This window comes from Onychostruthus taczanowskii, unplaced genomic scaffold (assembly GCF_017590055.1).
Source record: "Onychostruthus taczanowskii isolate IOZ18803 unplaced genomic scaffold, ASM1759005v1 scaffold12, whole genome shotgun sequence".
NCBI classification, from domain to species: Eukaryota; Metazoa; Chordata; class Aves; order Passeriformes; family Passeridae; genus Onychostruthus; species Onychostruthus taczanowskii.
The window spans coordinates 14,926,522-14,948,946 of NW_024498351.1; the positions used below are offsets into that span (position 1 = coordinate 14,926,522).

Here is a 22,425-nt window from a genome sequence, read left to right on the forward strand (position 1 = left end):
TGTATGGTAACACTTTATCAGTAATTATACATTTATGAACAAACTGTATACATATATTAGATTTAATATGAACCAATAACTGAAGATAGTATTCATTTGCTGTTTGGAACCTTTTTTTTTTGTTAGTTTTGTCATTGGACCTCTACCTACAAAACCCTAAATATTAAGAAAACAAAGCAAAGTGGTACTCTTGTCACAGAACAAGTGTCATTAGTTCTAAAGAACAGATTAATTATAGAGATGTGTGTGTTTATATACTGACATATCAATAGAATTCCTGAGACTTTTAAGCTTTTGATTATCTGAATGTAGAAAATTTGTAGGAAATTATGACTTGTATGAATCTAGAAAAATCTTTTTTAGTCTATGCAACATTTCCAATTAACAGGTTCAAGGATGCAAAAGCCTAACATGAAACAGCAAAGATTCTTGTATCTTCAGTTACGGTGAAAAATTGATTTAGAAAAATGTTTAAAATATTCCTACCCCTCTTTCCCTGAGTATCTTCCCCTATTCCTTGTGTTTTTTCATTAGAATATGGCAATATTGATGGCAATATCCAGGCTTTCACACAATAAGTCTTGAGTGTACCCAGTTGACTCCTAAATTGCTTTGTCAGTATTGCAATTATATATGTAAGTCTTTTGTAAGTCAACTAGAAGAAATTTTAAGAAAAAATATATCTCAGTAAATTAACAAATACTATTAGCAGCTGCAGTCTGAAAGAATAAAAGTAGCGAGACTAATTTCAGCCTGGCATGATGGCACAACATCCATAACTGTAGCATCCCCATCCTTCCTCGCAAGAGGTTTTCCTGATTCTCTGCCTTCTAACAGTGATTTGACAAGAGTTAGGCACCCTTTATAACTTTTTTCTTTATGTTTGTAATTTGGAGCTACAAGGTTGAAAGGAGTCAGTAAATTCAAAATTCTTTAGAAGAAAAAAGCAACTTGCTTCTGAAAAACTACTCTAAGCTTAAACAAAATGGATCAGTAGGTTAGTTGACAGAGGTAGGTGTTCTAAAAAGTGAAGAATTGTTTGCCCGGTTACTTAGGTTTTTTGGATTAAAGTTTACAGAGAATTGTTGTATCCAGAAATATCTGATTTGTAGCCACCTTCTCATAAGATAGTTAGTGCCATATCTGTACTTGCTTCTGTCAGTGTCTTATCACAGTCATAGATGAGGAGCACCAAAATCTACATATTTATAGCGTTGTCATTCTCATACAGATCATGTTGGCTGCATGCCAGATTTCATCACTAGGAAGTGACAGATACTGTTTTTTTTAATGCAATGTTAGAGTGAAAACAATTATCGATTTTGGATATATTAAATTATGTTAATTGTTTCCCAAATTTTCCCTCCTTGGCCATAAAAGCAGACAAGATAGGATATAAAGGTAACAGCACAAAAGCCTTAGGGAGATTGTCACAAGAAATCACTCTCTGCTATCTGTCTTGAAGCACGTCACTACCGTGTTTTTGTTCAGTCTATCAATGTTTATTGTGGTCCTTATGGTATTTCATTTTGTCCGTCCTAAGTAATCAAATACGCACAGCTATTACATTAAGTTGGAAATCCTGTTGGTCCTGTCCCATCCGTATGCAGCCTGAATCCTAATGTTTGTTAGAATAGATGCTAAGCTGCTTCACTATTCCTGGGCTTTGCTTATTCTGTGGAAAGGAATGTATTTTTGGCATAAAGTATAGTCATTAAAACTGGCCTATACTTTGTGCAATTATTTAACGCACTGTAATTTCACATGAATACACGGCAACTCTGAGACCAGATAAAGCTAACCTTCTCTTTTATTACTTGCCTAAATCGTACCCATTTTCCTGCTTAAGAATTTGGAGGGATTTGTTCCTAGTAACAGGGAGCTTAATCATTGGTGCCAATAATTAATCAATGCTGCATAGAGCAAATAATGATCTATTCTGTGGGCACAGAAAAATGTATCATTTTACACAGCTGTGTTTGCACTATGCACTCATCTCTTTTTACTTTGAAAAATAAAATTTAAAAAACCAAACTTAATTTTGTCTGGCCTGCAGGTATTTAGAGGATTGGTGCATTTATTTCCTGCCTGTACAGGTAAGTGGTGTCTCAAGTGTCAGGCCAATCAAAGATGCCACTTTGTTAAGAAATACGTTCCCCGGGTAATGTTGCTGTTCCACTCCATGTGCAATTACAGTATTTGTGCTGTTCTTAAGGCCTGTTCCCAGTAAGTGTCCCTTGTTTGTATTTTTATTTTTTTTTAATATTGTTACAATATTTAAATCACTTGTGCTTTTTCTTTGTCTGTTTCAACAGAGGGCTGCCCTGGTTTGTGCAACAGCAATGGGAGATGCACACTGGACCAAAATGGCTGGCACTGTGTCTGCCAGCCAGGATGGAGGGGAGCAGGTTGTGACGTAGCCATGGAAACTCTCTGCACTGACAGTAAGGACAACGAAGGAGGTAAGAGACACCAACTGGATCTTTAACTCTGGGGAGAGCATGTTGAGGAACAGAGATTTTTTCAGTCAGGTGATTAGATGCTGCTGTGAGAACCATACACGCATTTGACTGGCTCTTAGGTCTGTAAGGATATGTCATGGTCTTCGGTGCTTCTTTATGGCATATCAGCACAGCCTAACAAGCTGCATGTGACAGGTGAGATTGTACTTAGGAAAAGAAAGGTGTCACCTTTGTTTCCCTGCAGTGTTCTTTTATACTGGGAAAAAACATAGCTTCAACTGAGTGAACTGTTGTAGAGGGGAACAAAAGGAAGGAGTTCAAAATTTCAGTGACCTCACAAGGAAATTGTCCCAGGAGAATAGGCCAAACTGGAAGTTAACATTTTGAACTATGATGCAATTGCTGGAAACAATTGGTTACCCAGCCTAGAGATATCTCTCTATAGCTTTTGAATGTTCACATAACTGACAGGATGCTCCCAGAAGTCTTTCTTTTTTTTTTTTCTTTTGGCTTACTTTTCTGTAGTCTGTCATTCAGGTGACAGGTAACAATCTGCAGCAAGATGCAGGCAGGATTGCTAGCCTAAGGAATCAATCTGTGGTTATTGTTGTAGTCTAGGGATGCTAGAGGGGCTGTGACTTAGCATGATTCCAGAATCACATAAAAAACCCCACAAAAACAAGATTAAATGTGAATGCAGTCTAATATTAGATTAGCATAATGCTTTTATTGTCTTTCTTCCCCTTCTCTCATCAGTTCTTTTTGCTTAACACCTTCAGATTCAGAGAAGAGATAAAAACTCCATTAGGGCTTTTGGATGATCATAAAGTCATCTGGGACTTTATCTTTCTGTTTTAGACTGCGTATGCCTCTGCAATTGCTGGTTGACTCTTTGCTCTCATATCCCTACTGCAGCTGGGATCTTAGATATCACAAACTATAAATAACAGCAGCATTTACTTCCTGAGAAAAATAAGTAACACAGTTAAAACTGTGCTGCTGTTTATTACTGTACACATCATTTGGCTTGTCATCCTTCTCCATTGCCGATTATATATTTTGAGGTAGTTTTCCATACTTAGGGGGCTAAACAGTCTGACCCAGATTCCAGCAGGAATGGGCTTGTTTGGGGAATTAAGTTCGGGTGAGCCAAGGTATTACAAAATAAGGAAAAAAGAGAAACCTGCAAACATGGAGAGACACAAAGAGAGGAGGAGGAGAAACTAAGTGGCAGCATAAACAACTTGGAGAAAACAATAGGTGATGTAGGGGGGTAAGAAAAGGGAAAATACATTAAAAGTCCAGTAGTGGACTAAAACAAATTCAGTAAATGTTAATGGTCATATAAGAATGTGACATATGACAGAAAGAGTCAGGAGCGGGTAATGGAGCGGTAGGAGGAAGAAGAGCACGGTGAACAGGAATTGATGTAAATGGAACAAGAGAAAAGAAGTTGCTCCTTCAGACTGAAAACAGTAATAGCTTTTTTGGAGGAAAAGCAACAAGGAATTGGAGCAGAACAATCTAACAGGATGACTTAAGGAAGAATGATTTTGAGGAAAAATAGCTAATGCTGATATTTTGTTGCTTTTTTTCTCTCTCTCATTTCCTTTTTTCGTAATGCCTTTATGGACATCATTACGCAGCTATGCATGAGGAAGGGGATGTCCAAGCTCTTGTTTTGCTGTAATTGGCCTGTATAATGCTGTTTGTCAATGGCATTTCTCTCTTTTAAAATTATATGCTTCAATACAGTGCATATTCACTTCAGTCTTTGACTGTGGCTGAGGAGAAGGGTTAAAATTTAACAAATGAAATTAAAATTTGAAGTATCCCTACCAAAACTAGGGAAATAAAGTCTCCTTTGTAAGCTACCTGGAAAGAGAAGAAGTATTACTTCCCTTTTGTGCAAACAACCCACTAATCTCCAAGCAAACCATTAAAATTTCAGACAGCTACAGGGAATGGCACAAGTATTCTTCTGCTGTATTTGTTTATCATGGGAGATTAGGTTATCTGAGCACTTGTGCTGAATTTATAGTGTGACTGTGGGTAGTGTGATGTACATCTCACTAGGCTCAGTGGTTATATAATTAAAGTTATCTCAGTTGTTGTCTGTTTGATATGCTGTGCTTACTGTGTATGCTTTATCCTACACTGAGTAGAATGTATTTCATGTATTAATATGAGCACAGTTCATTAATAAAAGTGTCCGCTGTTCCTTTGATTCTTAGCTCTTTCTGGGACTGATTATTCACATTCTGTGAACATGAGCATCCTAAGGATCCCAATGGGAATATTCTCCATAGGAAATCCTAATGGCATCAAGGCATACCTGAGTATTTTCCCTTCTAGACATTATTGACATATGATGGGATGATTATTGCTTATCTTCTTTTTAATACACATTTTTCAGAATCTTGGAAATCATTTCCATTCTCATTAAGGCTCACTCTTTATTTTCCCCTGTGTTTGACTGGATTTTTTCTTTACATTGTAGCAGCCCACAAGAAGAGTGTGTGCATCAAGCAGATCTTAGCCTGAATTAAACTTCCAATGACTTTGTGAGGAGAGGGAAGTGTCAGAGCTGTCTGTGGGTGGAATAAGCCTAATTTCTTGGGGAAAATAGGTGTCACTATGATACTTGAACAAAGTGGGCCATGCTTTGTTATCGCTGTAGAAAGAATACGAAACAGGAAGAGTTGCTGTTTACTCTTTAATTTAGATGGGTCCTTATTGAACAAATTCCTTAGTTAAGTTTGCTTTTTATTAGCTCCTTTCCAATTATTTAGAGTAGTTACAGGTTTCCACAAGCAAGATTTAAGGGAACATTAATATTCTTTCTTTGCTGAAAGGGAAATAAATACTGTAATAAAGCCATACTTAGCACTACTGTATTTTATAATTACTTGCATAGTCTAGAACAGTCTGTTTCTGGCAGATGTCACAGGATAGTACAAATTCAGCCTAAAGTTTGTCTAAACCAGGGCCTCTTCTGTGATAGTGGCTAATACCTGTTGCTTACCAAGACATTATAATAGGGTAGATGTGAACTTATATTTTCTTTTGTATGCTAACAGGCTGTGAATTAAAGTGAGGAATTACTCCTCAGAATGTTTTGAATATCAGAAGAGTTGCTAAGTGCAAAGATAACCCAAGCTAAGGAAATCTCAGGAAGTATCTACTTGAACTAGGAGTGATACAGTAGCATGCTCAAGTTCTCTGGCTTGTGCTCTGACACTTCCCATTATTCTTCAGCTTTTTGATTGCATCTGTGGTAGCTGATGAATGCTGGGTTCATATATCATGGGACTTATCTACAGTGCTCCAAGATTTCTTTCTGGAGAACTCATTTGGAGCCCCACATTTCATATTTTAGGCTTCTTCATTCAGCAGCAAAGCTGAATTTCGCTCCTTGCACACTGTTCAGGAATAAATCAAGGGCTGTTTGTGCTTTTCTGGCTTTTCTGACCAGCTGTTCCTACAAGCAGTCATTTTGATGTCTATGATTGAGTCCATTCATTATAGCCTGTTGCAAAACTGAGGGATGTAAGGATAACTGAGATTTGGTTATACAGCTTTCTTTCCTTTCCTGTCTCTTGCCTTAGTTTGCCAGTCACCAAAACTGTCCTGGTAGAATGGCCAGCATCATAGTTCCAAAACTATATTCTTTCTGTGTGGGCACTGAATTTCACTCTATGGAGATTTTTGTTGTTAACTTATATAATTAACTTATTTACCAACAATAGGATTTATGTAGGTCCTTGGCTACCATCTCCCCTTGACACTGGCAGATCTTTTGTCCAGGACTTACTTTGTCCCTCTACTTTTCTTCCTTCCAGCAGTTTTATTCCATTCAAAAGCAAGCAGTCCCACTGACACGTCTTATTTTTTAGACACGCATCGTGGGGATCCTCTGTCTGGACTCCTCTGATTTAATCACATAAAGAGAGCGTGGGGGAGAGAAAATTGGGTTGAAAGTGACCTTAAAAATCATCTAGTTCCAGTTCCCCCTGTCCTGAACAGGAACACCTTGCACTACACCATATTGCTCAAAACACCATCCAACCCTGTGTCAAATACTCCCAGGGATGGTGAATCCACAACTTCTCTGGGCAACCTGTTCCAGTGCCTCACCTCCCTTACAGTAAACAATTTCTTCTTTATATCTAATCGAAACCTGCCCTCTTTCAGTTTAAAGCTATTCCTTCTTGTCCCATCAGCATCTGCCCTTGTCAAAGTCCCTCTCCAGGTCTTGCAGGCCCTCTTCTGGTACTCGGAGGATGCTACAAGGTCTCCTTGGAGCTTTCTCCAGCCTGAACAACCCTGAGTTGCTCAGCCTGTCATCATAGGAAAGGTGCTCCAGCCCCCAGTCATCTTCCTGGCCTCCTCTGGACTCACTTTAACAGGTCCTTGTCCTTCTTACACTGGGCTAGAAGGACATGGACCTGGTAACAGAACTCCAGGGGGGGTCTCATGAGGGCAGAGTTTTGATGGTTTTATGAATCTCACCAAATAAGCGATTTTATCAACAGTCCATGCTCCACTGCAGTTCAGTGCATTTTGCAACAAAGGCAAAACTAATCTTAGTCAAGATTGTTACAGCTAGACGTTAGCTTCTGAGGAAGAAAACAATAAAGTAGTCATTACATCTTTTGTACATCTACAAGAAAATATAAATAGCCTTCTGATAATGACTGTCCAGCTGCCTGTAGGAGTTTCTATTTTCTTTATAATTTCACTGTCATATTTGAGTGATATAACTGACAAGGCACTGTTGAGCTAAGTCTCATATTTTTCAGGCTAAACAAAATTCATCCATAATTTTGCAGAGCCATTTCAGAAAGGAAATTTTACTGTGCTTCACACAGTGCAATAGAGTGCTTGACTTAGTGGTACTAGATAGCTCTAGCCACATAAGTACAGAGAAAGAATGAAAAATGTTTTCTCAAGTTATAAGGAGCCAGATTCATAACCATCCGTCACTCGCCTGGGCAAGTTACTGATAAACTCCACAGGAAAATAACAAACAGCATATCCCTGTATCTTGGCTGGTGAAAATGAGATTCTTTCTCTGATTGATGTTAGTGGAGAGGCTTGTAAAAATGCATTTCCAGCTGATTAGTTCAGAAGGTGTCATTCTCATGCAGTTTTATGACCTGCAGACTATACTCCAGATGTACATTTGCTTTTTATAAACTAACAAAGATGAATGGAGAAATTTGAGCATTTCTTTGGCAACTGCACCAGATATTGCATGGGGGACCATTCAGATAAATAAAACCCCAAAAATATTCTTTTAACCATCAGTACCCCCAGCTTGGACACTGATCCAGGCTTCTGAAGTTAAAACCAACAAGGGAGGTCAGTACTTCAGCTAGGAAGGGGTTTTATATTTTACAAGAATGAGACTAGAAAATCACAAGAGTCACAACCTATTTGTGGTTGGAAATGCCTGTGGAAACCATCCAGTCCCACCCCCTGCTCAAAGCTAGATTAGCTTTGAGCTAATTAGCTGGACTAGCTAGAGCAGGTTACTCAGGTATGTACCCAGTTGGGTTTTCAATGTCTCCAAGGATGAAAGCTTCACAACTTCCCTAAGCAACTTGTTGCAGTATCCAGCCAGCTTCACAATAAAAAAGATTTTTCTGCTGTGTCCATTGCCTTTTCCTCTTGCTGGGCACCACTGGAAGGTGCCTTTTTTACAACCTCCTATCAGGTATCTGTATGCATTGATGAGATCTTTCCCAAGTTTTCTCTTCTCCAGGCTCTGCAGTCTCAACTCGCTCAGCTTTTCCATGTAGGAGAGACGTGTCAAGCTCTTAACAGGCTTCATGGCCCTTCACTGAGATTTCTCTTATGTCCATGTCTCTTGTACCAGAAAGCCCAGCCTGCACACAGAGCTGTGTGCTCCTAAAGCAGCCCAGGATGGTGTTGGCACCTTCTTTGCTGCAAGGGTGTGTTACTGGCTCGTGTTAATTTTGTGTCCATCAGGACTTCCAAGGTCTTCTCCACAAAGCTATGTTACAGTGCAGGAGGTTGTTCCTCCCCAGGTGCAGGACTTTGCACATCTCATTGTGGAAACTTCATGTGGTTCCTGGCAGCCCATTTTTCCAGCCTGTCAGTGTCTAGCTGAATGGCAATGTGACCCTCTGGCGTGTCCTCATCCCAGGAAAAATCAATGTTCTTTCTTGTCTCTTAAAAATGTTTAAACTTTGATATACTTAATGGTGCTTTTCTCAGCCCTTTTATTTTCCCTGAACTGATTTCAAAGTCATGCAAGTTAAATAAGAATTTTAGATGTGCAAAAGAACAGAAATCCCACTCCTTTACTATTTTGCCAGTCCTCTAAATGATGCACATAGAACAGCGATACTTCGAAGAATACCTTTAGAAGATCTCTGTTTACTTACAGTCTTTCAACATATGATTGAACAAAAATGGATGCTATTTTTCCCTTCAGAAAGTAGTTTTACTCTAAAGGCAGATTCTTTTGTGAGACAAGCTTACTCTAAAGGCAGATTCTTTTGTGAGACAAGCAGTCATGGGTTTCCTTCAAGTGCTACATTGGTATATTTTTCAGTTCAGTGCAGCAAGCAAGCTCCCTCTGTAATCTAAATGGAATAATAAAATGTTTGAGCTATTTCAGTCTTGCTGTTCTTTTGGGGAAACAATTATCAGCTCTGTGATACCGGATTGCATTCATCTAGAAATTTTCTGTAGCTGTCATTTCCAGGCTCATTTTCCTTATGACTTTACTTACAGCAAATTAGTTGTTATCAATTTGATCTTGATTTTAATCTTTGATCAAATTGGATTTCCAGGGATGTGACAGATCTAATGTTCCACATATGGGAATATTTCAGCACATAACGATAAAAGCACCCATGTGTTTAAATCTTGTTTATACTGGCCAGCATTTCCCATCCGTTTATTCAGAATAAAATCTAAATGTTAAATACAGATTTTGTTCTCTCATACATTTTCATGTAAAAAATTTGTGGAAATTGCCTTGCTGCTAGCAACAAAATCTTTCTGCCAAGGTATAAAGGAATCCACCTTGATGCATGTTGTAAAATATTTAAAGCTACTTCCAGCATAGATATTACTAAAGAAACTTGAGGAAAACAGCAGAGTGGGAGTTACTTGTTTCTTTCCTCCAGCAAGTCAAATAACCTCACATAAAAGCTAATTAGATCCACCTAAAATGTTTAATATTTATAAGTTAACAGTGTATGCAGAGCCTGAGTGCCTTCATTTTCTGGTTTGTTCAACATGTTTTTAGAAAAGTATTGAATAAATAGGTTCATTTTTATATGATACTTTATATTCAGCTTGCGTGGATTTCTATGGGAGTTTAAGAACTCAGTGGAAGCAAACTCTCTTTCTTTAATTGAAAGTGAATTCATTAAAATCTTAATTATGAGTATTCTTTCATACTACATAATTTTTTTCATCTCCCTGCTGGCTGGCTCATTCCAATGCACAGGGGCAGGAGGAAGAGTTTGTTCATTTGTGTGACTTTCTGCCAACAGATGGGCTAGTTGACTGTATGGATCCTGACTGCTGTTTGCAGAGTTCTTGCCAAAACCAGCCTTATTGTCGTGGACTGCCTGATCCCCAAGACATCATCAGCCAAAGCCAACAGTCGCCATCTCAGCAAGCTGCCAAAGCGTTTTATGACCGGATCAGTTTCCTCATTGGAGCAGACAGCACCCATGTCATACCTGGGGAAAGCCCTTTCAATAAGAGGTGAGCAGGACTCGTCTTGTACTCATGAACACAGAAGAAGCTGGAGAGGGGAATTCATGGGAGGAGAAGATCCGCTGTGACTGTGAATTTCTGGTGTGGATTTTGGGCAAAGACCTTTTAGCTTAATATATCAAATTGCTTGTTTTGTCTCATTTCCTGCAAAATTTGATTTACCAGTGCCACTAGGTTACAGAAGGTACTTACCATGCTTAGTATCTGTATTCTAACAGGGCACTTCATTAATGATTAAATAAATCTTTATTTAACCAGTTGATTTGGGCTAGCACAGTTGGAAATATATCAAAGCAATGAAAACACTTCAGAAGGAAAAGCAAAGCTGCACTTTTTAAACTGAGCTCACTAAATAATATAAATTATGAATTAATGTAATAGAACTGTTAAGTGCACGACAGTATAATTGCATAAACTATTTGACTGGTGCTCTATGAAGCAGTAATGACCTGAAAATAAGCCAGTAACAGGAAGCAGGTGTCTGGGATCTCACTGAGTGAAAGAAGATGATTTACACTAGAACTACTGCGTTTGCAGTAATTTAACAGCATTAATGTGTTTGGGCACAGCAGTTGATTAAAAGTTGTTTCACCAATGCTCCTTATTGCTCTTTTAAATTTTATATTTCATAGTCCCTGCAGTTTTACAGATTGCTTTGATACTAATTGAAAAGTACATTTTTCTTTAAGAGTCTGCCAGAAATATGACTTATGGTGAGAACATATAGAGTTTATAAGTTCTTAAAATTCTTCAGCTAATTTCTGGTCTTAGTAACACAGTACAGACAAAATAAACCAAAGTAAAATCAACAATACTGAAACAAAATTATTATCTGCAGATTCTAAGGCATTTGTTTATACAGTGTAAATTATGTGAACTTGTAAAAGGGTTAGAATCTGAGGAATGTTTTCTAAATGATAGTTGATAGCATGTGGAGAGGGGTGGGTGCGTGAGGGTGGATGTGTGCGTGTTCACTCAATAGCTTTTATTCATGCAAAAAGAACAAAAACCCCCAAACTTATAATTTGATCCTGCATCTTTTTCATAGTCTTGCATCTGTCATAAGAGGCCAAGTATTAACTGCTGATGGAACGCCACTCATTGGAGTCAATGTTTCCTTCCTACACTATCCAGACTATGGATATACAATCACCCGCCAGGACGGAATGTAAGTTCCTTTTGAAGCACTTATGTCATAAAGACAGCAGAGGTGTTACTGAAGAGCTGCTTGTAAAACTGAGGTAATAAAATAATGGGAAAAAAAGACATTAGGAAACTGATTGACTAAATTTGTACTTTGCACATTCTTAAAATGTAAAACATGCTGATTATTATATACTTTAGAAGTAGAAGGACTTGCTTAATTTAAACGTAGCATCCCAAATTCTTTCTTCTCTCTGTGCAGTATAATGTAATGTAATTTAATTGATTTCTCCATTGTTCCCAGTAGAGCCATTCTGCATTCAGAGCAGTACAATGGAATGAAGAATCAATCAGTAAAATAGAGGCTGTGGATGGCTTTGGGAATTTGCTGACTAGCTAGCCCTCTTGGGGTTTTTCCCTAGGTTTGACTTGGTAGCGAATGGTGGTGCCTCTCTGACACTGGTGTTTGAGCGATCACCGTTCCTGACACAGTATCACACAGTTTGGATTCCCTGGAATGTCTTTTATGTCATGGATACCCTTGTCATGAAGAAGGAAGAGAATGACATTCCCAGTTGTGATCTAAGTGGATTTGTGAGGCCAAACCCTGTTATCGTATCATCGCCTTTATCCACTTTCTTTAGAATTTCTCCTGAGGATAGTCCCATCATCCCAGAGACACAGGTAAGGTGTGCTTCAAATAAACACAGTTTTATGCCAGGCTAGTGTTCAGCAGCCAAAATGAAAACCGTGCGCTGCTATTCAAAAATAAATAATTCTGAGTAAGTGCTAGGAATTTGCAACATGTGCTTATTTTCAGACCAATTTATTTGTTCTGTGGGATGATTTTAAAAATTTCATCTGAAAATGGAAAGTAAGAAAGCTGTGTGCACATGAGTACATTTGTTTGCATCACTTAATTTACAGAATGTGTTTAGCGTTCAAACACTGGCCCATAAAAAGGGTGCTCTGTGGTACATTGGCCTTTTAGGATTGCCCTCTTGTTAAAAGTCACCTCAGAGACTGAAAACAAAAGGTGTTTTTCCACTGTGTTCTAAAGATACACGCAGTTTGCATTATCTGTTTAGTCCTAATAAATAGCATGGCACACATATTTTTATAAAGTAACTCTGCAACACTGAGGACAAGTCAGTGAGCTTGTGGTGTAATCACCTTCTTCAGAACTTGTAATATTGAAAGTAAGACTTGACATCCAAACCTTGATTTAAATGGGAAAACTACAGATGAAATGGGAGGTTTTTAAAATTTTTTCAAGATAGGTGTATTAGATTCTTCCATCTCAAATAATAATCACTAATACAATGAATAGTCTCTTGGCTCTTAAAGCCTTTCACCTGCATTTTAAGAAGTAATATATGTCTTAGTGTTGATTTTCAAACTTTTCCTAGTGAAACAATCCTCCTTCTGTCTCCCTCTTTCCCTCTTTCTCTTGCCCCTACTTTCACAATGTCGTAATTACATAGAGCACTCTTTTTCACATTCACTAAGAAATGTCCTTGCTTCTTCAAGAGAAACACAGAAAATGTATTCAAATGTTTTCATGCAGAGCTCTTAAGAAAAGAGCTAAATCATTAAGCAGTTCATGGTGGGAGCAAGTTTAAAGGAAAGATGTAAGAAAATTACGACTAAACACTCATACAAATCTAGACTGTGCTAGGAAATTGTTGCTTTTATCCTCACTGTCATTTCTGTGCCTTTGATAGCTGCAAGTCAATTAAAAGAAAGTATTTTCAAAACAGAGCCCACTGAAAAACAGCTCTGATTTACTTGTTTTGATTTACTTGTTCTGCAACAGATGATAGATTCAGTTCCTGAAATTGTGGAAGATAGCTTGGATAAATATAAATCAAGAAAAAAGTTATGATAGAAGAATGTCAAAAAATACAAATTTTAAAAAACTCTTTGTAGTGTCTAGGTAAACAAGTTATTTCATGAGTAGTGGGACTAATGAGGTCTTGGTTCCTACTAATTCCCACCCACTGCTGTAATTCCATCTGTCTGTCACATCCAGTCCTTCCCCACAGGCTGCATTCAGCCTTTTCTTCTTTCTCATGGGGGTCCCAAATTGACTACTTCTTCCCTACCAGAGCCCTTTTTTTTTTCAAACATAAAGGAACTGAACTATCTTTAGAGATTTCTACTGTTACTTAAATTGTGGTTGAAATTGTCTACCAGGTTCAAAATTCGTGAGGTGGGAGGTCTGATAGGCAGGACTGTTGGGTCAAGTTGTCTCCCTAGGAAACCAGCTGGAAGGAAAGATATTCTCAGTGGATCCTAGGCAGCTGGTGCTGCTGGGTGATTTATGAGGAGGGAAAATGATACTCTTGTTATGTATGCAAAAATCCAATTCAATACTGTGTAAGAAAACATTAAGCAGTGCTTTCTTCTATATTCTTTGCTTATCCCACACATAAATTTCCCACACATAATTTTCTCCTTCAGCAAGTGGGAGCTGCACAACTGTGACTGTCATGTACCCCTTCAGGTCAGGTTCCCCTCAGAAATGCATAATGCTCAACGATCTGTCACAAAAAAATTACTCCTCTCATAAGAGATGGGCAGAACCAGATACTATTCAAAACTGTATGTTTGGCTCCAGAGGAACTGCTGCTGATCTTTTTATATAAAAAGGGGCAATGCCAGTTTAAAGTCTGTGTGCCTGGAGGAACACACAGAGAAATAAGTTGTTCCCCATGTTCTTGCAGTCAGTATTAGCCACCCTGTTTGTGTGCTGTGACAGCACTCACTATCACGTACTGCAGGAGAAAATGATGAGCTGCTGGTAATCATCATCCCTTCAAGTGCTTCATCATCCCTTGGAGATAATGTTTCCAAGAGTGTACTTAGTGACTTATGAATCCCAGATTGATCAGAGGGGGAATTAAAGTCTGTGCCAAATGAGCAGTATGAAAGAAAACTGAAAAAAAAAAAAAAAAAAAAAGGGCGAGCAAGGGTAAAGAACAAACACAGTGGGTAAAGAGGTGATCACAGACCTAACAGATCATTACTCAAGAGGGTTGATAATAACATGTTAGCTAAATTTGGACTGCTTAGGCATGATTTTATCTACTATTAATTGCAAGTTACCATGCTTTGCCTAGACTTAAGTAGCTGAGATTAATCGGTGTGGAATGAGGCAATAAACTGCATGCAGATGAGGGAGTTCAGGTTAAGCTGGAGCTGCTTTTATGTATTAGGTAATATTGTTACCCTCTTTTTCCTAATAATTTCCTAAAATGTCTGTTTTCCATATATTGCCATGTGGTCTGGCAGAAGCCCATGTGAGTCACAGTGAGCACTTCTGAAACTGAATATTTGAGGGTTTCCCTCTCCTAAACTTCTGTTATCCACTGTTCCATGTGCTTGCAGGATGCCTTTTGCAGGTGCTGAGCCTCTTGTTTCCATCACTTCAAGTGTATGAGAGAATGAAAACTGGCTGTTCTCCTTCAAATTATATATTCAGGCTTCTTCTCCTCAGACTCTCTCTCACTACTGGCAGTAATGCGGCAGAACTTGGCAAAATTTATTTACCCAGAGGATAAAATATGAGCCTCAATGACTTAATAAAAATAATTATTGGTAGTTTCAGGGTGGCTTGATTTTCAGCAAAGACATTAACTTATTTTAACCTTTAAGCTAACATAATAGGATATCTAAAAATCTTAGTATTCTGTGGATGCTGCACCCTAGTTTCACTTACCTAAAATCTTCAGAATTTCAAGTTCATACTGAGAAAAAAATGGGAATTATTGTAGAATCAAATATCTCCATTTAGCTCTTCTTTTCCAGCACATTTCATGGTTTTCTTCTCTTTTGCTTTCTGTTTGAGACTTTATACATGCCTTTTTCTTTATTCTGTTATAGACACATTTTTATATTTCTATATGCATGTGGCTTTTTCCTACCCTTCTTCTCTGTGATACCTAAACCATGTTTTACGTCTAGAAAAACCAAGTATTTTTACCCTTTTTATTTCTCCTTGGTTTAAATGGTAATTTAAGACCCTCAATTGTAGGGGAAGGCTTTTTTTTAAAAAAAAGGAAAATATTTTTTCTGCTTGAAATGAGCAGTTTCAGCTTCTGCTTAAAGTATAATTTTGGTACTCCATAATCTCAGCCTTTATGTAATAGCAGCAGTTGCTAGTATCTAAAAATGCCATTTTTACCCCTCTCAAACCTAGATTATGTTACATTTTAATGCAGCAGCTCAGCTGTTATTTCTCAGCAAACAACCTTTTTCTGACACTAGGACTAAAGTTTGCACTCATTTGTGAAATTTGTCCTCAAATCCTCTATTGAATTTGTTCAATTTGCCAAAAAAAAAAAAAAAATCACAGCAACACAGCAGGCATTTCTCCCCCTAACTGAATTACTTATTCAGTGTTCTGAACACTATGTTAGCTGAATCATATCATATTTTGGAGCAGGAAAACATTCTAGAGCTTGGACAGCTTTAGTCCTGCTGGCCATGAGAGACAAGGAGCCTTGCACAATTTATGTGTCTCAGACACCAGCTCGAACTCTCAGGACAACAAACCCTGTGAAAATTGAGGTGACCCTTATCTCAGTCCCCTAAGTTAAATATTTCACAGCTGTCCTTAGGAGAAGCTTGATCATCCATAAGTAAAATGTCAGCCATTAGAATTTGGTGGTTGGGCAATAACTCAGTCCCCTTAGGGGATCAGCTTTTCTGAAGGTAGTTTGATACTGAGTCTGGAAAAGGTGAAGTACAGACAGCTTGGTTGTGTTGTTGATTCCTGATGTGACTTTTATTCCCAGTGACTTCCCCGATTGCTTTACAATTGATGTGTTGTCATGGCTCCCATAGGAGCTCTCTGTTGTGCCTGATGATTTACCTTTTTGGATGAATGTGAAACTGTTTAATTCTCTTTGTAATGCTTGATTCTGGGAGAGAGATTGAGTTGCATAACCTTACCTATACATTTCTAAAGTTCTCTAGAAAATAAGTTACTACAGGGGATATGTTATGGAAAAAAGGAAGTTATAAGTCAGATTTCCAGCAGGCATTTGAGGCTTCTGCAGAAACTAATAATAGGGGTTTAGGTTTTCTTTTAAACCTCGCTGAGAGCTGCATGAGTGTCCTAGTTTCTAATTTGATAGTAATCCAAATACACAGTGGAATTTCTTGAAAATTGAAACTTCAAGGTGTCCTCTTTATTGCCTGTTATCTCAGGCAAGAGTACTGGAAGACCACCTCTGTGTTTAACACTGTTCTTCCACAGTTGCAGTTGTAAAAGAAGCAATGGTCATAACAGGAGACCACTGAAGTCCATTAAATTGTGTCCTATTACAAGCATATTATTTCTTTTTCTCCTCTTGCTTACAGAGACCTCCATCTGTTAGACTAACTTTAATGCGCACTATATGAGAGTCCTGCTGGTGTCTTAAGGGGCATTTGTCTTTTGTTCCTGGGTGGTTTGTGCTTTTCCTTCAAAGTCTCAGAGAAGGAATGTGCTCACAATCACTTAGTTCTCTAGAGAGAGAGGTGATTTTGTTCATGTAGAAAAGATTTGCCTGTTCTCTGGATTAGACAGTCTGTGTATTGAGCTGAGGGAAAACAGACTAGATTTACAAAGAGAAATGAGGCCACACTCACCTCCTTCAAGGTGACTACTTGTCATTTCTTTTCAGCCAGGTTCTTGGTGGGGAACAAAGAAATATTCAAAGAATAAGAATTAAGAATTTAAAAATCATAATTTTATTTGTCTTGTATCTTCCAATTCATACTTTATTTCCTACAGCTCTGTTGTAGTCTTATTGAAGAACAACAGTTTTATGTCTACATGTATCAGATGTAAATAATTACAATGCCAGACAATGAGTCAAAGTAGTATTTCTGAAATTTTGTTACTGTTATTGGGAAGAAATAGATATAATTAATTCTGTATAAACCTTTCTGTAGATCCAACAATAATGCTAATACAGAGGATGGTGTAATGTGTGTTGTCCTCCTTGAGCATCAACCACATTACTTCACCCTATTCAACACAGTCAATTTTTTAGAAGCAGTGTCTAAGGATTTCTCTGGCATGGAGAGCTAGCAGCACTTGTTTAGTAGCCAGGTTTTGATCCCACTGAAGTCTTAAGTCTAGTATTTGTGACAGTGCTCTTCCTGAAGTCTGCTTTCCACTAATACTAAATCATGTTTGGTCTTCGGACTTCAGGACCAGGAGACAGAAAAGTAGAATAAACCTTTCTTAATTTACTTCCCAAGAGTGTTCCTGTAACGCCACTAAGGTTCTGGGATTGTGCTTCAGCATCCTTTGAACTCTTCACCAAAGAAACATTACCTTTACAAGTGTGTCTAGATACATTTTTCTTTTGTTTCTGTCAATAAACCAGGATACCTGGTAGCTGTTCACTCCAAGTGCTGGCTGCAGTGTTTATGTTCTGACTGAGACATAGAAGAATATAGGCTGCTTTTATCCACGTTACACAGAAACATTTCACAGCCATCCATCACCCACAAAAGCTTCTCAGCTCAGAGGCAGTGACAAGGTAGAGGAGGGGAGGAACCTTTTAAAAATAAAATTGACTCATTCCACCTCTCAGAAATGTGAGTGATAAGCTGATACCTGAGTAGTGAATATTGATCAGAAAATATGGAAAAACTTCCCCTGAGGCATCCTACTTACCTGTCTTCAAAATAAATGGAAGAATGGTCTAGTTTAAAGTATTTAGAATCCACTGGTAATGCAAATATTAAAATACCTGGAAGTTGTTCCTGCTCCTACAGGAGAATTTAGGCATCCCAACCCAAACCTCAAGCTTTTCTCTCCTTAGAGGCTCTACTGCCTTTATTAGACATGCCTTTATTAGTTGGGACATGGGTGGCAGCACAATAAGGGACAATTTTCACTTAATTGAAGGATGCTTTTTTGCCTCTTCAGGAAAAAAATCAGTTGGGAATGTTTTCTCATGCTTCCTTTACCCCCCATAAAAATAAAGGAGGTAATTTTGAAATGCTTGAGCAGAAAGTAGCAACTAAGCAGTTTCAATATAATGAGGAATTTAGACTTGACTTTTTATTAAAAGTGTGAAAGTTGTTATTTATTTATGGGGTTTTTAACCATGAAGGCCAAATATAGATGATGTTTCCTAATGGATTGTCATGTAATGTGTTAGGCAGCCTTTTGTGATAGCTGCATTGTTTTGTTTAATTTCCAAATAATTTTAATACTGTATTTTTCTCTTAACAATGCATAGGTGCTTCATGAAGAAACAACAATACCAGGGACTGATTTGAAGTTATCATACTTGAGCTCCAGGGCTGCAGGATATAAATCTGTCCTGAAGATTACTATGACCCAATCTGTTATACCTTTTAATTTAATGAAGGTTCATCTTATGGTGGCAGTCGTAGGAAGACTTTTCCAGAAATGGTTCCCTGCATCCCCAAATCTAGCCTACACCTTCATATGGGATAAAACTGATGCATACAATCAGAGGGTCTACGGATTATCTGAAGCTGTTGGTATGTGTTACAGAGGATTTTTGTACTTCTAGCATTGTCTTGAACGTAGGGAAGCACACCTCAAATGCTTGTATCCATTAAGAAAATATTTTGCAGAATAAAATTACATCAGTGGGTATTAAAACATATTGAAAAATACTAATCTAAGCTTTGAATTATAAGAAAAAATTTTCTTCGGAAGGAAAAAGAAACCATTTTTCATTCTCATGAAAAGTGACGTTTTTTACTTTTCTCCTTCCCATAAATTAGCTCTCAGCCTAATAAAAATGGTGTTTAGTCTGAACACTCTGTGTACTTTAAGTAAAGCACAATAGCAGTATGACTTACATCACAAAATAGATTTCCTCTATACCTGTCTTAATTCACTTACTCTTAATAACTGAAATATTTTAATAGCATGAGATTCTGGTTAGTGTCTTCAACATGTCTGTGAAGCCATAGAAATTTCCATGTGTCCTGGGAGAGCAAAAGCATGTCTATAGTTTAAGGAAATCCCATTCTTCAAACTCTTCTGCAGAATGAGATCCTGTACTTAATGAAGACATATGCTGTTATTTCAGTGTCTGTAGGTTACGAGTATGAGTCTTGCTTGGATCTGACTCTCTGGGAAAAGAGGACTGCCATTTTGCAGGGTTATGAGCTGGATGCTTCCAACATGGGTGGTTGGACATTGGATAAACATCATGTATTGGATGTTCAGAATGGTAAGCAGTTAATTTTTTTCTTGCTAGTTTTACTGTTCTACTGTCCTGCACTTCAGGTCTCTCATGCAAACTTTTTGCTATTTGCTCTATTATTTTTTTTTATGAAATTGTAGAATATTTTGCAAATGGTAAATGCTTTGTACTTCCTCACTCCCCAGGGAAGTGGTCGCATCACCAAGCCAGTCAGAGTTGGCAGAAAGTGTTAGGACAGTGTTCTCAGGCACACAGTGCGATTCTTGGGGTTTGTCCTCTGAAGGGCCAGGAGTTCGATTCAATAATCCTGTGGGTCCCTTGCACCTCAGAATATTCTTTATTTCTATGATTTACATTGAATGTCATGCTTCTGCATCCTAAAAATACATATGCATGAATAAATTCATTAGTCTGTGTTGGATATGCTGTGGTGGGTTGACTCTGGCTGGGCACCAAAGCCACCCAGTCACTCCCTAGCTGCACAGGGGAGAGAAAATAGAATGAAGAGCTGATGGGTTGAGATAAGGACAGAGACAGATCTCTCAGCAGTCACTGTCATGGACAAAACAGAATTGCCTTGGGAAAATTAATATAATTTATTGCCCGTCAAATCACAGTAGTGTAGTGACAAAGAAAACCAATCTTAAAAAACAACTTGCCTAATCCTCCCTTCTTTCCAGGCTTAACTTTACTCCTGAATTCTCCACCTCTTTCCTGCCAGTGGTGCAGGGACACAGGGAATGGGGGCAGTGATCAGTTCACCACACCCTCTCTCTGTCGCTCCTTCCTCCTCAGGGGAAGGACTCCTCACACTCTTCCCTGCTCCAGCATGGGCTCCCTCCCACACAGACATCTCCATGAACTTCTCCAGTGTGAGTCCTTCCCACGGGCTGCAGTTCTTCACAACTGCTCCAGTGTGGGTCTGCTCTGTGGGGTGCAGTGTTTCAGGAACAGTTGGCTCCAGTCCTGGCAGCAAACCTGCTCCAGCACAGGCTCCTCTCTCCGTGTATCCAGAGGCCCTGCCAAGAGCCTGCTCCACCATGAGCTTCCCACAGGGTGTCAGCCTCCTTTGGGCATCCCCTTGCTCTGGCATGGGCCCTCCAGGTGGATATGTGCTCCACCATGGGCGCCCATGTTCTGCAGGGGCACAGCTGCCTCACCGTGGTTTTCTCCCATGGGCTGCAGGGGAATCTCAGCTCTGGTGCCTGCAGCACCTCCTCCCTCTCCTTCTGCAGACCTTGCGGTCTGCAGACCGGTTGCTTGCTCATATTCTCACTCCTCCCTCCAGCTGCAATTTACTGTTGCACAGTAACTTTGGCATCAGTGTTATTTGTCAAGCACGCTGCTCAGCAACTGTTTGCAGGGTGTCATGCTAAGGAAACCTCAGCTCAACACTGAACAGGAAGAAATTTGGAAAAACTTGGCTGGAAGCATGTAGGAAAAGTTAAATAAGCAGTCACATAGCTTAAAGTAGTAGTTGGTAGCACTTGGTTTTCATGCAAGAGAGGAATCTAGAGTAATTATCAGGAAGATTGTCACTTCTGCAGTACTTGATGTCCCATGAAGGTCTCCCCATAGCACACAAGCTTATTATGTCGAAACCTAAAGCATTGCTTCTGACTGTGAGGAAGCAAGGTAACCAAATCAAGGGAAAAGGTATCATTGTACCTAATTTAAAACTAAAAAAAACCGAAAAAACCAACAAAACAACTGTGCAAATTACTGTGAAGTAATCCATCTAAAATTGTAAAGAGCTATAATTATAAATATACATGTAAGATTGATTCTGTTCACTGGGTAAATTGATGATGGCTTTAAATTTTGTTGAAGAGTACATTTGACAAGTAATGACTTTTCAAAGTGTCATGTGTCTAATTGAATAAACCAAGTGGAGAGTTGTAATGACAAGGTGGATGAGATGCATAAATCTATTCAGCAGAGAGTGCAGACAGTGTTTGCACGGAAATCCAAACTACTGTGTAAATAGTCTAATGTACATCTTTTACTCTGCGATAATAGAGGAGAAATGTGAAGGACCAATTTTTCAAGGTAATGACAGAATAAATCAGGTGCAATAGTGCACTGTGCTGACTTCTAGAATTCCTCTGATGAAAATTGTAGAACTCAGCTATTTCAGGCAAAATTATAGTGCCATGATTGTCATAAATGATGTAATCATAGGAGAGGGGATTTCGTGTACTGTTAATGCATTCTGGCTTTAACTATTCATGAAAAATACATTCTTCCTCTTTTGATTTAGATTACTTATTTAGATTACTTGCCATTAGGTTTCCATAAACCACTTTCATTTTTTCCAATTTTATCATGTTTCCAATTTTATCGTATTGGTTTTACATTTATAATCTCTTGCATTCTATAACATTAAAAGCAGTGAAGGCACCTAAAACATTTAAAGAGGAAAGCAAGGTATTTTTCTCCTACCTTTCAGTACAAATTGTGCACTTTGGAAGTGAGGAGGGAAAGAGAAATACACATTAAATTTCTTCTAAACTTCTTAAAAGATTACTGTATCCCTCAGCTCCAAATTGCATGGAACTCTGGGCGTGCAATCAGTAAAGCCCAGATCTCTGTACAGTACAAAGTGACATGTGGTTTACATGGATTATACCATGGAAAGACATATGGTGACTTACAAGTAGAACTGTAATAGCTGACCATTTGTAGAGGACACCTTAATGCATTCATCATGAGACTGAGCAATGAGGGTCCTGGCAACACTTTAACATACATTTTTTTCCCACAAGACTGAAGATTTAACATAAAGCATCCATTTTTCCTCTCACATTTCCTACGTAGGCTATAAGGAAGAAAAATACTGCTGGCATATTGCTTTGTCTTCACAA

The 22,425-nt window shown here is 38.4% G+C and overlaps 1 protein-coding gene across 1 annotated transcript in view; it reads left to right on the forward strand.

Annotated features, from left to right (window-relative positions):
• TENM3 (teneurin transmembrane protein 3) overlaps positions 1-22,425 on the forward strand; it is a 235,797-nt gene that overhangs the window by 170,702 nt on the left and 42,670 nt on the right. Inside the window, exons 13-18 of the mRNA XM_041395708.1 lie at positions 2,316-2,462; positions 9,998-10,214; positions 11,275-11,394; positions 11,792-12,053; positions 18,617-18,884; positions 19,445-19,588. Coding sequence (XP_041251642.1) covers positions 2,316-2,462; positions 9,998-10,214; positions 11,275-11,394; positions 11,792-12,053; positions 18,617-18,884; positions 19,445-19,588 — 1,158 coding nt within the window. The remainder of the gene's footprint in view (positions 1-2,315; positions 2,463-9,997; positions 10,215-11,274; positions 11,395-11,791; positions 12,054-18,616; positions 18,885-19,444; positions 19,589-22,425) is intronic.